We start from the raw sequence: 15,015 nt of genomic DNA on the forward strand, positions 1-15,015 counted from the left end.
TAAATAATTAAATTAGATTAAAACTTCTTGAGCATTTCTTTATTAGGAAAAATGTGAATCCACTAGATATTCTTTTGCTAGCTCTTACTGTGCTATTTACTTCAAGCTGAAGTCCCCTTTCTACTTTAAATGTGAGAGAAAATCTTGTGCTGACATGAGATGCTCATTACAACCAAGACACTCATTACCAACAAGAGCACTAAAGGAATCACAGCTTTGGCTGCCTCTTACACTGAATTTGAGAGTTGCTATTATTAGAATGTAAAAAAAAAAAAAAAAAAAGATGGTGGGGGAACTATGTGAGACTTGTGGTTAGCTAGACCTTCTGTGTTTTAAGAATATTTTTGTCTCTGGGTCAACTGTTACTTAACTACTTGACTATATGAAATCAAGTATATCAGCCAGGTGCGGTGGCTCATGCCTGTAATCCCAGCACTTTGGGAGGCCGAGGCAGGCAGATTACCTGAGGTCAGGAGTTCAAGAGTAGGCTTGAAACCCCATCTCTACTAAAAATACAAAAAAATTAGCCTGGCGTAGTGACACGTGTCTGTAGTTCAAGCTACTCAGGAAGCTGAGGCAAAAGAATCACTGGAACCCGGGAAGTGAAGATTGCAGTGAGCAGAGATCGTGTTCCAGTCTGGGTGAGAAGAGTGAAACTCCATCTTAAAAAACACAAAACACAAAACACACACACACACACACACACACACACACACAAGAAAGAAATCAAGTATATTTGTAGTTTTTGCGGTAAATTGATGTCTACCATTATTTCTCCCCATTTTGTGTTCGTTGTACTATAAGGTGTTTATTGATTTTTTCTTTTTGCATTTGAATTACTCAGATCCCTTTGAACAGTTCGGATAGATTTTCACAAGGGAAAGGAAGGGAACTAATATTTATAGTGTGTCATGTATATCTGGCACTGTGCTAGGTACTTTACTTTTGTTATTTGATGAAATTCTCCAAACATCATTGAATGGATGTTCTTATGCCCATTTTACATTGGAGGAGACCAAGGCTTGGAGATGTTACTTAACAGTAGTCTCTTAACCAGTTAATGGCAGAAGCAGCTCTCAAATCCACTATACCACTCTGCCTCATTCGGGTGATATTTTTGACTGAAGATACCAAGAAATACATGTAAAGAAACACTGTAGACTGGGTTTGAAATGTGAACCAAAAGCTGTTTCCTGATGATTATTTTCAAGGTCCCCAGTAGCACTCTCCTCTTCCTCTGAAGCCTAACTTGGTCCCTTTTGATGCCTCAGTTTTTGTCTTTGATCCTCCAAATAATTTTTTGCAAAATGGGACCCTCACTCTGAAAAGCACCTCTCGTCTCTCTTGAGATGCCGAGGTTCATGCCAGCCCTTTTTCCAGTTCAAGTTGTGTCATGCCTTTCAAACATGTGCAAAAAGAAAGTGGCTCTGATGGCTAGAGCCAGGGTAGTTCATCCTCTTCCCAGAATTGAAAAAAGCAAAACCAACAAAAAGGAATTAAATCTCTTCATATGAATAGAGAAGAAGCTAGCCTAACCCAAAAGAATTTTTGGTTTTAAAGAGGATTTGCCTTCTTTTTTGGGGTGAGTGACATTTAATTCACTTGGCCCCATTAGAAAGAAGAGAAAGGAGGGCAGTGCGGTTTTAACTTGGAGATATTTTACATTTGGAGTGGCTTCGGAGCAGCCAAGCACTGGGTCAGTGTCCCATTTAAGAACAACTGGAAAAACAGCATGTTAGAAACATGTGTTAGGCACAGAGAGCCTGGAAAAACAATTTTCAAAGTATTTTAGCATTTAAAGTAGCTTAGTGGCTACTCTAAAATATAAATTTCTTTTTAAGACTTATTGTGAGATTGAAACTGATTCCTAGATGTTAGATGCAGTTGATATGGGAAACATTTCTAACATGCAGCTATTGAGATAGAGTATCAGGTTCTGGACCATTTATAATAACAAAAACAATAGAGTCTGTGCTGTTTACCACCATACCGCTCGTTGTTTCACTGCCACCTTCTCCCTGCTCATCGGACTGCCAGCTCCTTGAGGGCCTAGACATTGCAGGCACTCATCACCGTATGCGTGCTTAAGTGTCGTGAATTCATTGAATGCCTAGCAAATCCCAACATACATATTTGGGTACAGCATCACTTCATCTGGATCTTGGGTGTAGAAATAGCACCATATTCTAACCCTGGAAGAAACTGGCCACACTGAACTTACGGAAAAATAATATAACATACACAAAGCCTAGTAGACTGTATATTCAGAAGTTTTTCAGTGGTAATTTTCACTACACTCCACATTTGCCACAACTGATTTTGGGGAGCAGAGCGAGGTGGCATGCACATGTAGACCCAGCCTCGGGAGGCTGAGGCAGGAGGATCACTTAAACCCAAGTGTTGGAGTCCAGCCTGGGCAACATCTCTTCAAAACAAAAGTACACTGAGTTTGGAACTGAATCCCTATGGAAGATGTATCCCGCTGTAAATACTTGTCTAATGAAAAAATGGATGAATACATTCCACTTCCTATTGATTATTCTAGAATTCACCATTCATGTGGCCGGGCGTGGTGGCTCACGCCTGTCATCCTAGCACTTTGGGAGGCTGAAGCGGGTGGATCACCTGTGGTCAAGAGTTCAGGACCAGCCTGTCCAACATGGTGAAATCCTGTCTCTACTAAAAATACAAAAATTAGCCATGTGTGGTGGCGTGCGACTATAAACCTAGCTACTCAGGAGGCTGAGGCAGGAGAATCTCTTGAACCAGAGGGGCGGAGGTTGCAGTGAGCCGATATCATGCCACTTCATTCCAGCCTGGGTGAAAGAGCGTAATCGTCTCATCTTTTCTCTGCTTCTGATTCTCATCCCATGTTTTTGTTTGTGAGAAAGGAGAAAAGTGAAATAAAGACTCTACCAAGTACATATTTTATACCGGACATCTGGAAATAATATTGTGAAATAGACTCTCACATTGTTGTGGAGTTCCAATACAATAAACTTAAGGTGATTTATACATCTTTCATTTATTTCATTATTATTTTTGAGACAGAAGTTTGCTCTGTCGCCCACGCTGGGGTGCAGTGGTATGATCACGGCTCACTGCAGCCTCGACCTCCCAGGCTGAAGTAATCTTCCGCTTCAGCCTCCCAAGAAGCTGGGACCACAGGCATATACCACCACACCCGACTAATATTTTGATTTTTTTTTTATTTTTTAGAAATAAGATTTCCTATGTTGCCCAGGCTGACCTTGAACTCCTAAGCTCAAGCAATCCTCCTGCCTCAGCCTCCCAAAGTGCTAGGATTACAGGCGTGAGCCACTGTGTCCGGACTATACATTTTTTAATAGCATTATTGATCCTGGCATGAGAAGAGAGAAAAAAATGCTGGTACTAATAATAAAATTGTTTGCAATGCAGCCAGAGTTCTTTAATATGGCTCTTGGCCCAAGTCAAACAAGCAACAAAAACTCCCAGCCCTTTTTTTCCCCCCTTCTTGTGTTTTCAGAAAATAGGAAAAATTGGCCGGGCGCGGTGGCTCAAGCCTGTAATCCCAGCACTTTGGGAGGCCGAGACGGGCGGATCACAAGGTCAGGAGATCGAGACCATCCTGGCTAACACAGTGAAACCCCGTCTGTGCTAAAAAATACAAAAAACTAGCTGGGCGAGGTGGCGGGCGCCTGTAGTCCCAGCTACTCGGGAGGCTGAGGCAGGAGAATGGCGTGAACCGGGGCGGCGGAGCTTGCAGTGAGCCGAGATCCGGCCACTGCACTCCAGTCTGGGCGGCAGAGCGAGACTCCTCTCAAAAAAAAAAAAAAAAAAAAAAGAAAGAAAGAAAGAAAAAAAAAAGGGGTCAGAGCCAGACAGAGTGGTGCGTGCCTGAAATCCCAGCTACTTGAGAGGCTGAAGCAGGAGGATCACTTGAACCTAGGAGCTTAAGGCTCCAGTGAGCTGTGACTGAGCCACTGCACTCCAGCCTGGGTGACAGAGTAAGACCCTGTCTCTAAAAAAAATAAATAAATAAATAAATAAATAAATAAGAAAATAGGAAAAATGAGCTTAAGCAAGAATTTTACTCAGTTTGCAGAGGCAAAGTGAGGCTTGCCAGTGCCGGGTACTGCTGGGGTGCGTGGAGCAGGTGACGGGTGTCTCTAACACCGCAGCTGGACTGTTCACCTTCTGAAGTGAGGTTCCTGAGTCACACCTGGGGCTGTCTTGATGAGTCATCAGCCTTCCAAAGTGGTTTTCTCTGGGAAGTGGCACATTCACAGTGCCGCTTATTTTCCCCACCCCGGGGATAAAACTCTGGTAAATGAATCCCTGCAGGAACCGCGGGTATTACAGTCCTGATTTGGCTCCTCTGCTCTTTGGGGCTGACAGCAGCTTTGCTTGACTCAGCTTCTGCCTGGCTGAGTAGGTTCAGATAGAATGAGTCTGCAGAAAAGTCGGTGGTGCTCCGTGGGAAGGACTTGAGAGAGATGGATCACCACAGCTGGCCAGGGCAGAGGCACGAGGATGCCTTTCACAAGGCCGCTGTGCCTACTGCTGCTAACTTAAACCAGTGGAGGCTTCTTGGCAAGTCTGCAAGGGAAGTTGAGGATTAGAGCCTGGTAGTTAAAAATACAATCCCTGCCATTCATTCGGAATTCCAGAGAACGCTGAAATTTTTTGAATTGGCAAGTGAATGGTAGAGACCGGAACCATACACTGAAATAACTTCTCTGGTCTTGTATCATCTTTTATTAGAGGATCCTAAAAAAATCTCCTATTTATATATGTTATTATTTCTGTGTCATAGACTGCAGCTATGTTTGATGAGCTGCCTAAGTGAAAATCTGACCGGAAACTTTTAACTATAAATTCTTTGTGGTTTCAAAGAAGGATGAACTTTCTCATCCAACACATTTCTGTTGTGTGAACAGTCACCTTTCTTATATGACATGAGTCTTTTTTTTTTTTTTTTAATAGCTTTGGGGTTTAAACTCTGAATGCTTTGCTAATAGATGTGTCAGCTGTGCACATTTGCAGCCTGACTTTTACCTCTGTATCTTTTATTCTAATGCGTTAAAATAGCAGGAGATGGTGCTGTTTAGGATTTGGGCAGAATGGAAGAATAATTATAACCAATAATACTGTTTTAAAAGCTGCTTTGGGACAAAGAATTATTAATTCAGGTGGTAGAAAGAATGACAACGTGGGAGGAAGATTGATTACTTTAGGGTATGTAGAGATACAATAAAACTTAAGCTATGTATCTCTTCAACCATGTGAAGAGCCATTACTTTATTTCTGATTGTCAACATATTGAAGTTCAAAAGCCGACTCCACATTATGCAAATAGACTGATAAAGTTAAGCAGAGGGGATCAGTGTACTGGATGGCTACTAATCTTATCTCCAGGTGCCGAGGCTCACGCCTATAATCCCAGCACTTTGGGAGCCTGAGGCGGGTGGATCGCCTGAGGTCAAGAGTTTGAGACCAGACTGGCCAACATGGTGAAACCCCGTCTCTACTAAAAATACAAAAATTAGCCAGTCGTGGTGGCAGGCACCTATAATCCCAGCTACTTGGGAGGCTGAAGGAGGAGAATTGCCTGAACTGGGAGGCAGAGGCTGTAGGGAGCTGAGATCACGCCATTGCACTCCAACCTGGGTGACAAGAGCAAAACTCTGTCTCAAAAATAAACAAACAAACAAGCTAATCTTAATATTACAAACATGATCAGGTCGGGTTGCTAGTTTAGATGTGGGTGGTGAGCTGAGCATCCACTGCGATGGGGCTTCTACTGTCATGGGCTCCCTCTGTGATGTGGCCTGCCTTCTGTGATGAACTCCCTGGGGTTTCTACTGCAATGGGCTCCCACTGCATTCTGGTTTTAGGTGACAGCAGAGGGACTACCTGGAGAAAGTGTGCATCTGGGCCTGGGAGAATTAGTAAGTGTGCATACCACCCCGTCTTTGTTCTTGTGGTTAAGACTCATCTCTGGTGTTGGTTCGCACAGCTAAGTACCATTGGCAAAACAAAACAAAAGGTGCTACTCAAAGAAATGTAAGATATGAGTAAGATATATGTCATTTCCTAGGTCTTGAAATCTAAATAAGAACACACTGGTAGAATGTTTAATTTGATTTAAATGCAAACAGTATTTATCCCCAACATACAACGAGACAGTAAACCACCTTTTGCATACTTGTATTCTAATTCTAATTGAGGACAATTTTAAAAGTTTAATGTAAGTCTTGGGCAAGACTTCTTGCCATCTGGTACAGGATTAAAAATTGGCATAGCGTTTGTTCTCTGCTGACAGTGGGTCAGATTCACTTGGCAGGCCCTATCCGGGAATTTATCAACCTCATCCAAATCTGTTTCAGTTTCCATTTTTAACACTAGTGGGCCTAATTGGACTGAGTCACAAGAAGCACGTTGCAAAGCTGTTTCATTTAGCAAATTTTAAGCTAATTGTATTCAGTATGTACATTTGTTTTAACATTAAGAGAATGGTGAATTGACCTACTAAATCAAAAAAGTTTTAAAAATCTGATTTTTCTGAAATAAGACAGTTTGCTTATACTTAAATGGGGCTTGTAAATATCATAGGCTTGGCAGATTTTTTTTCTTTTTTCTTTTTTAAGAGATGGGGTCTTTCTGTGTTGCCCGAGCTGGTCTCCAACTCTGGGGCTCAAGCAGTCCTCCCACCTCAGCCTCTCAAAATGCTAGGATTACAGGTGTGACCCACTGCACCTGGCTAGCATTATTTTTCATACGCCTACTATGTGCAGAACACTTTTCTTCTGGAAGAGCTTGTATTCTACTGGAAGAGAAAAAAAGAGGTAGTAAGGACAGAGGCTACAGAGGAATTTCACCCAGGGGATGAAGACAGGGAGCAGTGAGTATAATTGAGTTTCAAACCAGTCTGCCTTGGTTTTATGACCCCAGGCTGTCTTTAAATTCTCATCTCATTGGTGTGGTTCTCTTTAACTGCTCAGCTAGGTTGTGGCAAAAGAAGGGGCAGTTTGGAGGCTGCTTCCAGGTCCTGTCCTAACCACTCTGCTGATGGCGGGGAGCCCTGATGTCAGATACTGTATGAAACTCTAATTTATTAAATAAATAGGGGGCAGAAAAAAGGCAAAACACTTATGTTTGAAGACAAAATCTTTGCCCATAGAAATAAGCAACATGCTGCTAATAGTTTTAAATTCTTTCAAAATGAAGCACTTGTAATCATTCCTATTTTTATATCTTTGTATGCTTCCAGCCATGCAAAATATATTACATGGGGATTCTCTGTTTCAGAAAGTCCTTATTGTATGGCTTCCTTCTGTGAAGTTAGTGTGGGTAAATTCATCCCAAAACACCAGGCCTTTTCCTGGCTGGTAAGAAGTTGGAGGATTTTTTTGGTTTGGTTTTGTTTTTTGTTTTATTTTGTTTTGTTTTTGAGACGGAGTTTCACTCTTGTTGCCCAGGATGGAGTGCAATGGTGCTCTCTCAGCTCACTGCAATCTCTGCCTCCCCGATTCAAATGATTCTCCTGCCTCAGCCTCCCGAGTAGCTGGGATTACAGGCATGCACCAGCATGCCCGGCTAATTTTGTATTTTTAGTAGACATGGGGTTTCTCCATCTTGGCCAGGCTGGTCTCAAACTCCTGACCTCAGGTGATCCACCCGCCTCGGCCTCCCAAAGTGCCGGGATTACAGGCCACCGCGCCCGGTCTGATTATTCTACTTTTACAGATAAGATTTTTATCTTTGCCTTTACTATATAGTTTGCACAGTGCTTTTGATTTTTACACCTAGCCAGTACATCACCCATCATGCATAATAGGTATACGATCCATGGTTGTCGAAAAAACTTGAACCAAGTGTTGCCAACCTTGGACTCCAGGCTAGAGCTGCCTTCTCTGCACTCACTGCTGAGTGAAAATGACTTTGGGAAGCCAGGAGAACTAGCTATGAAATCTGTAAGTGACTTTGGTGGTCATAATATTCCCAGAACAGACCTGCTTTATCCTCACAATGAGGAACCAGTATACTGTTAGCTTTTTTACCTCTGTCTTGTGGATATGGGTAGTGTGACTAGGATATCCAATTAGGTCACACAGGGTCAGAGCTAATATTAAACCCAAATACCCAGGTAAATGTGACTCGACGACTGTGTGTGGTCTTTGTACATCTTTGCAGAGCCCACAGAGTCTGGCAGTAGGCTGCTTTGTCTGGGAGATGCCTATGTGAGTTGTGCTGTTATTTCATGGGCCGTGGTGACCCAGGGGGACGTGGATACCAGGTATCCTTGGGATATCCGCCCGGAGGTTAGACAGTGAACGGATTGTCAGAGAGAGAGGATGGGGGAGGGAAGGAGGAAGGGAGGAAAACCAGAAATATTGGCAGAAGGGAAGCCCAGAGGCCATTGCCCTCATCAAGGTGAAAGGTCATGAAGGGGGTAGAAGGAGGTAGCAGTGGCTTGAGAGGAGGAAACTGGAGCAGAGTTAACACCCTCTCTGCAGGCTGATGGGAGAGGCCAGTCTGAGGGGAGGGTGACTTGGAGGGTGGGCGTGCCGCCCCACCAATTTCAAAACATTTTAACCCCAAACACACAATTTACCTGATAAATAAAATGGCTTTCTATATTTGTGTCTTTCTTGAAGAAAATATTAATCCATGAGGGAAAACTGATTTCACATGACACCGTTTTTCATAACCTACCATTTCCGGCCAGTATCTTCTCAGAGACGTGCTGACCTTTCTTGCCCCTTAGCAAACTCCATGCTTTTTTCCAACCTGGGCAGTTCTCTAAGCAGAGACTCATAATGTGGTTGTAGGCCAGAAATTGGTCGGTCTTTCTGGGACTGAGAGAAGGAGACTGTCTGGGAAGTAGTGGTCACAGGGGCTCTTGAAGGAAGGGGAAAAGCCCACTCCCGCTTGTATTTGTTACAGGTACTGTTAACCCCACATACTACCAGGGCTCTCCATGGGAAGCACTTGTAGAGGATTTTTTTTTTTTTTTTAAGTCGAGGAAAAAAATTTTTACTGTCAAGAAAATCTTTTCTTCCCCTTAGGAACTGCTATTCTTTTTCTTTATAAACAGCATGGGCTCAGGTGATTGATTCCATTCGTCTTCTGATTTGAGCCACACAAAGGTAGGAGCCAAATCTGTAGTTTATCTTCGGGAACATTTTTTTTTTTTTTTTTTGAGACTGAGTTTTGCTCGTGGCCCAGGCTGGAGTGCAATGGTGCGATCTTGGCTCACCGCAACCTCCACCTCCCGGGTTCAAGCAATTCTCCTGCTTCAGCCTCCCAAGTAGCTGGGATTACAGGCATGTGCCACCACGCTCGGTTAATTTTGTATTTTTAGTAGAGACAGGGCTTCTCCATGTAGGTCAGGCTGGTCTCGAACTCCCAACGTCAGGTGATCTGCCCACCTTGGCCTCCCAAAATCCTGGGACTACAGGTGTGAGCCGCCACCCCCTGTGTCTTCAGGAGCTTTTTGTACCTTATGACCTGTGTGTTCATGCATCAATTTTCTTTTTTGTCTTTTTGTAGCTTCATTAGTATTTTTGTTTTTGCTGGTTGTGAAAACAATACATAATCACTGCTAAAAACCTGGAAAGTACAAAGCAGTTTAGATAAGAAAAAAAAATTACCAGTGAGCCTGTTATTTGCATATATCACCATAAATAGTTTGGTATCTGTTTTTTCCTTTTTTTGTTCCGTTTTCCAATATGAAACCTGTACAGTGTATGTATTTACAGAATACACATATGTAGTCAGGTTAAATATATTTGTGTATGTGTGTGTATTTCCAAGGGAAGTTATACTTTAAAACAGCAGAGAGACTTTTTCTTGAAGTAGACTAAGCAAGGGAGTGAAGCCAGGAAGGAGGTGGGAGTAGCGGGGAAGTGGGGATTAATCTAGCTAAATTGTGGGTCTTGGCAAACACTGAGATTACACTGAGAAATACGAGAAAGGAAATGACTCAGTAACATTGAGAGAGGGAGCAGAGATGAGACAGCAGAGTGAAAGAGTGAATGGCGTATCCTGGGTTTGGGAAGCAGTGGGAAGTAGGGGGAGCTGGAGCCTGAGGCACTAAGTGATTAGAACAATAGGAGAATTTAGTTTTCAGATGAAATCATCAAGGCTGTATTAAGAGCCTCTTGTGAGCAATAGCTCACTCTTACTTGTTGCATTCAGCCTGGGAGCCACTCTTGACACCATGTTAGCGCAGCCTTACAGCTGATGTCAGGTCGACTGGTCTGCAGAGCCAGGAATTTGAGTGGCTTTCTTCTCAGAGCTGTTTTGGAGCAATGAGAACTGCTCACTTAAGAAAGGCTCCCTCTTGTACTACAGCCTTTGGGGAATACTGTGAGTGACACTTTTAATTAACAAGTCCACTGGGAACAAAACTCCTTTAAATGTGTTGGCTGGGTGTGGAGTTTGAAGGGTGGGCCGTGGAGGCTCCCACTGCACTGCAGGAGTGCTGGGACTTCAAGCTACGGGTAAGCTATACATCTTTGGGGTCAGAACTGTCAGGATGAGGTCCACCCAGAAGGCCCCACACTCTGTCCCAGGGGATTTAGGCTGGCAAGCTGTGCTGGCACTCCTTAGGCAAGATGAGCTCATCTGTCACTTCAGATGCTGGGCTTCCTATGCTAGATGTTCCTGCTCTCGCTGCATTCAGGAGCCACAGCTCACTTGTTCAGAGTGGGAGGGGAGAGTGGGGGACCAGCATTTGGGAATGCATCATTCCAGCTCCTGTATTATTCCTGCAGCTGGTAGCTGAAATTCTGATCACAGAAGTATCCTTGTACATCTTCCAGCAAATGATGTATATTGCCACATCTCACCAGGGCCTGATGTGGTTCTAGCGCTGATGTTGGTTCTAGTGCAGCATCAATATCCATGGTGTCAGAGAGTCTACGAAAGGTTTATGAAAGAGAGAAGGATTCTTTTCCTTCTGGTACCAGAGTGGAAACTATTTACGTAGGACATGTCTGCCTTGGAAAACACGCCACTTTAATAGAATGAGTTCTGAAGGAATAATCAAAGCATTTCTTAGGTCTAATTATTTTGCTAAACGGAGTTACTTAATTTTGACACCCTCACCAATTAGTTCCTCACTTGGAAGGCCTGTGACAAGCCTGAGGCTGGCTATGCGTTTCCACCTGCCCAGAAATTGACGGATTTTATGAAAGCTTTAAACAGAACTACAATAGTTAAACTGAAGGTGTAACTAAAACTATTGTTTTTATTATTATTCATTTTATCCTTAGGGAAATGATTTTCATCTCTTTACTTCAATCTTTCCCCCATCTTTTCTTTTTTCTTTTCTTTTCTTTTTTTTTTTTTTTTTTTTTTTGAGATGGAGTCTCACTCTGCTGCCTAGGCTGGAGTGCACTGGCATGATCCCAACTCACTGCAACCTTTGCCTCCCGGGTTCAAGCGATTCTCCTGTCTCAGCCTCCCGAGTAGCTGGGATTACAGGCATGCGTCACTATGCCAGCTACTTTTAATATTTTTAATAGAGCTGGGGTTTCACTATGTTGGCCAGGCTGGTCTCAAACTCTTGACCTGTGGTGATCCACCCGCCTCAGCCTCCCAAAGTGCTGGGATAATAGGCATGAGCCACTGCCCCCGGCCTTTTTTTTTTTTTTTAAATCACATTTATTCTAAAACCTTAGACCTTTAGACCCAAGTTTTCACTCAAGGCAATGGATGAGCTCCCCATGGCAATACCTACAAGTCTTGCATTAAGAAATCTGAATAACAATGTTAGCAGAGGAAGCATTTAAAAGTGAGGAAACAGACTGAAAAGAAAACAAGACAAATACAACTTCAGTGCAAGGAAGTTTCTAGACTGATTAAACATAATGAAAATAAAAGTGGTTTCCTACCTTAAAGATTCAAAGGAGGCCATTGTTATTCAAAATTGAGGTGTGTTTAACAGAAACAACAATCATGCTCCTTTTGTTGTGTGTCTAAGGAAGGTCAGCGGTGTGGGCCTGACTGGAAGAGACCAGCGTGGTTGTGAAGCCCAAAACAAAGGGCTAACATTCAGTTTCTTCTGTCAGAGTTTGTTGTCTTTGATGGATAATGGAAAGATCTCTGATACTGGGCTGGGCGTGGTGGTTTGTGCCTGTAATCCCAGCACTTTGGGAGACTGAGGTGGGAGGATCACTTGAGTTCAGGAGTTTGAGACCAGCCTGGGCAATATAAGGATACGCCCACCTCTACAAAAACAATTTAAAAAAAATTTTTTTTGAGACGGAGTCTTCGCTCTGTTGCCCAGGATGGAGTGCAGTGGCGCGATCTCTGCTCACTGCAAGCTCCGCCTCCTGGGTTCACGCCATTCTCCTGCCTCAGACTCCCGAGTAGCTGGGACTACAGGCGCCCACCACCATGCCTGGCTAATTTTTTGTATTTTTAGTAGAAACGGGGTTTCACCATGTTAGCCAGGATGGTCTTGATCTCCTGACCTCGTGATCCGCCCGCCTGGGCCTCCCAAAGTGCTGGGATTACAGGCGTGAGCCACCGCGCCCGGCCAAAAAAAATTTTTTTTTTAACAAATGAGCCAGGTGTGGTCGCAGGTGCCTGTGGTCCCAGGTACTCAGGAGGCCGAGGTGGGAAGATTGCTTGAACCCAGGATGTTGGGGCTGCAGTGGGCCATGATTGTGCCACTGTACTCCAGCCTGGGTGACAGAGCAAGACCATGTCAAAAAAGGAAGAAGAAGGAGAAGGAGAGGGGGAAGGAAGATTTCTGATACTGTTTATAAAACAAAGTAGAGGAACGGATGAATCTACTCATCTTTTATATATATGTATCATAAACTCTCACTAAAGGAAGAGCTTGATGGAGTGGGACAGGGAAAGTACCAGGAGTGACCTGTGATGTGATTTGGAAGGTGGTAGGCAAAGCTGGAGGCCATGTCCACCTTTCTTAGAATGTACTGGAAACTCTGAGCAGAAGCTCATGTTTCATGTTGGGCTAGTTTCTCTGTGATTAAGTCATAGTAACAAACTGGAAGTTGTATGTGATCAAAAGTGTAATCATGTCTTCTCCCTTGTAAACCTTCATGCCTCAATATCTAAGTTTCTCCATAAGCTGGCACTAGTCGACTTTCCTACTATTATTTCCTACCACTCTGCCTTCCAGCTACACTGTTGTCACCTTGCTTGGTGACAGTGAGCTTCTTGAGGGTTTTATCACCTTTGTGGACCTCAAAATACCTTATACTCCTACTGTGAGAGCTTGCTTGATGACAGCCAAAGGGATCCTCATTATGTCAATTCTATGAGTCAGGAGAGTATGGGGGACTGGCTGGGAAGGTGAGCATGGCTCCCCTTCCAGGAAGGAGCTCACGCTCTATGGCACTCCAGTGACTGGACGGGAAGCACTGAGGTGCTGGGGAATACAAGCTCCACGGGCCGAGGGGAAGTTCACTGGGGCTCACTGCATGCAAGGGCCTGTCTGGACAGTGAAGTCTTGGGCTTGTGTTTAGAGAGCTGCTTGCAGAATCCCCAGTGTGACCTAACCAGGATGCAGGGAAAAATAGGCAAGTATGTCTTTGGATGAAATCAAGCACAATCTATCAACCACTCATAGCAGATCCTAAGGGAAGAATCAGTGTCATTAACTGTTACGTTGTTGGTGGTGATGATGATAATGATGCTGACAATTAAAAAGATAATTAATTGTTTTCCTTCTTTTAGTCACATAGAAAAAATCACCACATGGCAAGACCCTAGGAAGGCGATGAATCAGCCCCTGAATCACATGAACCTCCACCCTGCCGTCAGTTCCACACCAGTGCCTCAGAGGTCCATGGCAGTATCCCAGCCAAATCTCGGTAAGCCCCAAGCTTTTTAAAATTAAAAAGTATTTTTTTTTTTTTTGAGTTTTTTGTAGAGTTTGTTGCCCAGGCTGGTGTTGAACTCCTGGGCTCAAACAATCCTACCACCTCAGTCTCCCAAAGTGCTGCGATTACAGATGTGAAGCACTGCACCTGGCGGAGCCCCAAGCTTTGACTCTGAGCTGAAGAAATGAGTGTTCAATCAAGGGGTGGCGGGGCTCATCAGTGGTTCTGGCTGTTTCCATGTCTCTTCATGCACCCAGACGGTGTTTGCGCCTTCTTCTTGGCTGCAATACCATGTTACCCTTCTGCCGCCTTTTCCTTCTTTACTTGGTCTCTTTACCACCAACTCATGATACTGCTGCCTCAGTTTTAAACTACAGTTCTGACCTCCCCTCCGATGGCCTTAATTGGGGTAGAAAAATCAGTTAGGCCTCCTTTCTTCATCTAGGCTGAGGCAAGTAGGACATAAACACGCTTTGGGTGACTTTGGCTCCTGGCAACTGCCTACAGGTACAATTCTAGTCTCAAATCCCTATCCTTATTTCCCTTTTTTCCATAATTGCTGCATAACATGTCAGATAGCATGTTGGGTGCTTCTGTGCCTTACCTTATGAAAGTCTTCCAAAACCCCTACTAAAAGTAACAGGCTCCCCAGTTTATAGATGAAGAAACTTTCCGAAAGTCATGCAGCTTGTGGAGAGCAGAGCTGGAGAGCAGGCCGGTCTGATTTTGGAAGGGGGTTAACCGTTACATAACCTGCAGGTGGCTTCTCCCCACACCTGCCGTGGGATAATATGGCTCACTTTTTACTTCATTTACAATATTTAATAAGTGTGATTTTAGACTTGAGAAGAGAGTATTTTCTGCTAAAATTATTCCCAGTAGAGAGAATCACCAGTGAATTAATACGCTGCAGCAACGGAACCAGCCAGCTCTTTTTGGTAATCATTCCCTTCCTTCTCCCCCAGGGCTAAAAATAAAAACGGGCCAATTTTAAAGTTTTATAAAAGATGGTGCCATTTTCAGATAACATTTCCATTTAAGATCAGATATCCAGATATGCTTTATACACAGAACAGTTAATTTTAGGGAGTGAAAAGAATCTCCTGTTGGATTTTCAGGAATGAACAAGGTAAAAATGGAAGCGTTATTCCTGGACACCCTTCCCTCA

The 15,015-nt window shown here is 43.7% G+C and overlaps 1 protein-coding gene across 1 annotated transcript in view; it reads left to right on the top strand.

Moving 5' to 3' along the window:
- WWTR1 (WW domain containing transcription regulator 1) overlaps window positions 1-15,015 on the top strand; it is a 143,739-nt gene that overhangs the window by 73,653 nt on the left and 55,071 nt on the right. Inside the window, exon 3 of the mRNA XM_033212346.1 lies at window positions 13,702-13,838. Coding sequence (XP_033068237.1) covers window positions 13,702-13,838 — 137 coding nt within the window. The remainder of the gene's footprint in view (window positions 1-13,701; window positions 13,839-15,015) is intronic.

The sequence above is a fragment of the Trachypithecus francoisi genome, unplaced genomic scaffold (genome assembly GCF_009764315.1).
Source record: "Trachypithecus francoisi isolate TF-2019V2 unplaced genomic scaffold, Tfra_2.0 Lachesis_group0, whole genome shotgun sequence".
Lineage (NCBI taxonomy): Eukaryota > Metazoa > Chordata > Mammalia > Primates > Cercopithecidae > Trachypithecus > Trachypithecus francoisi.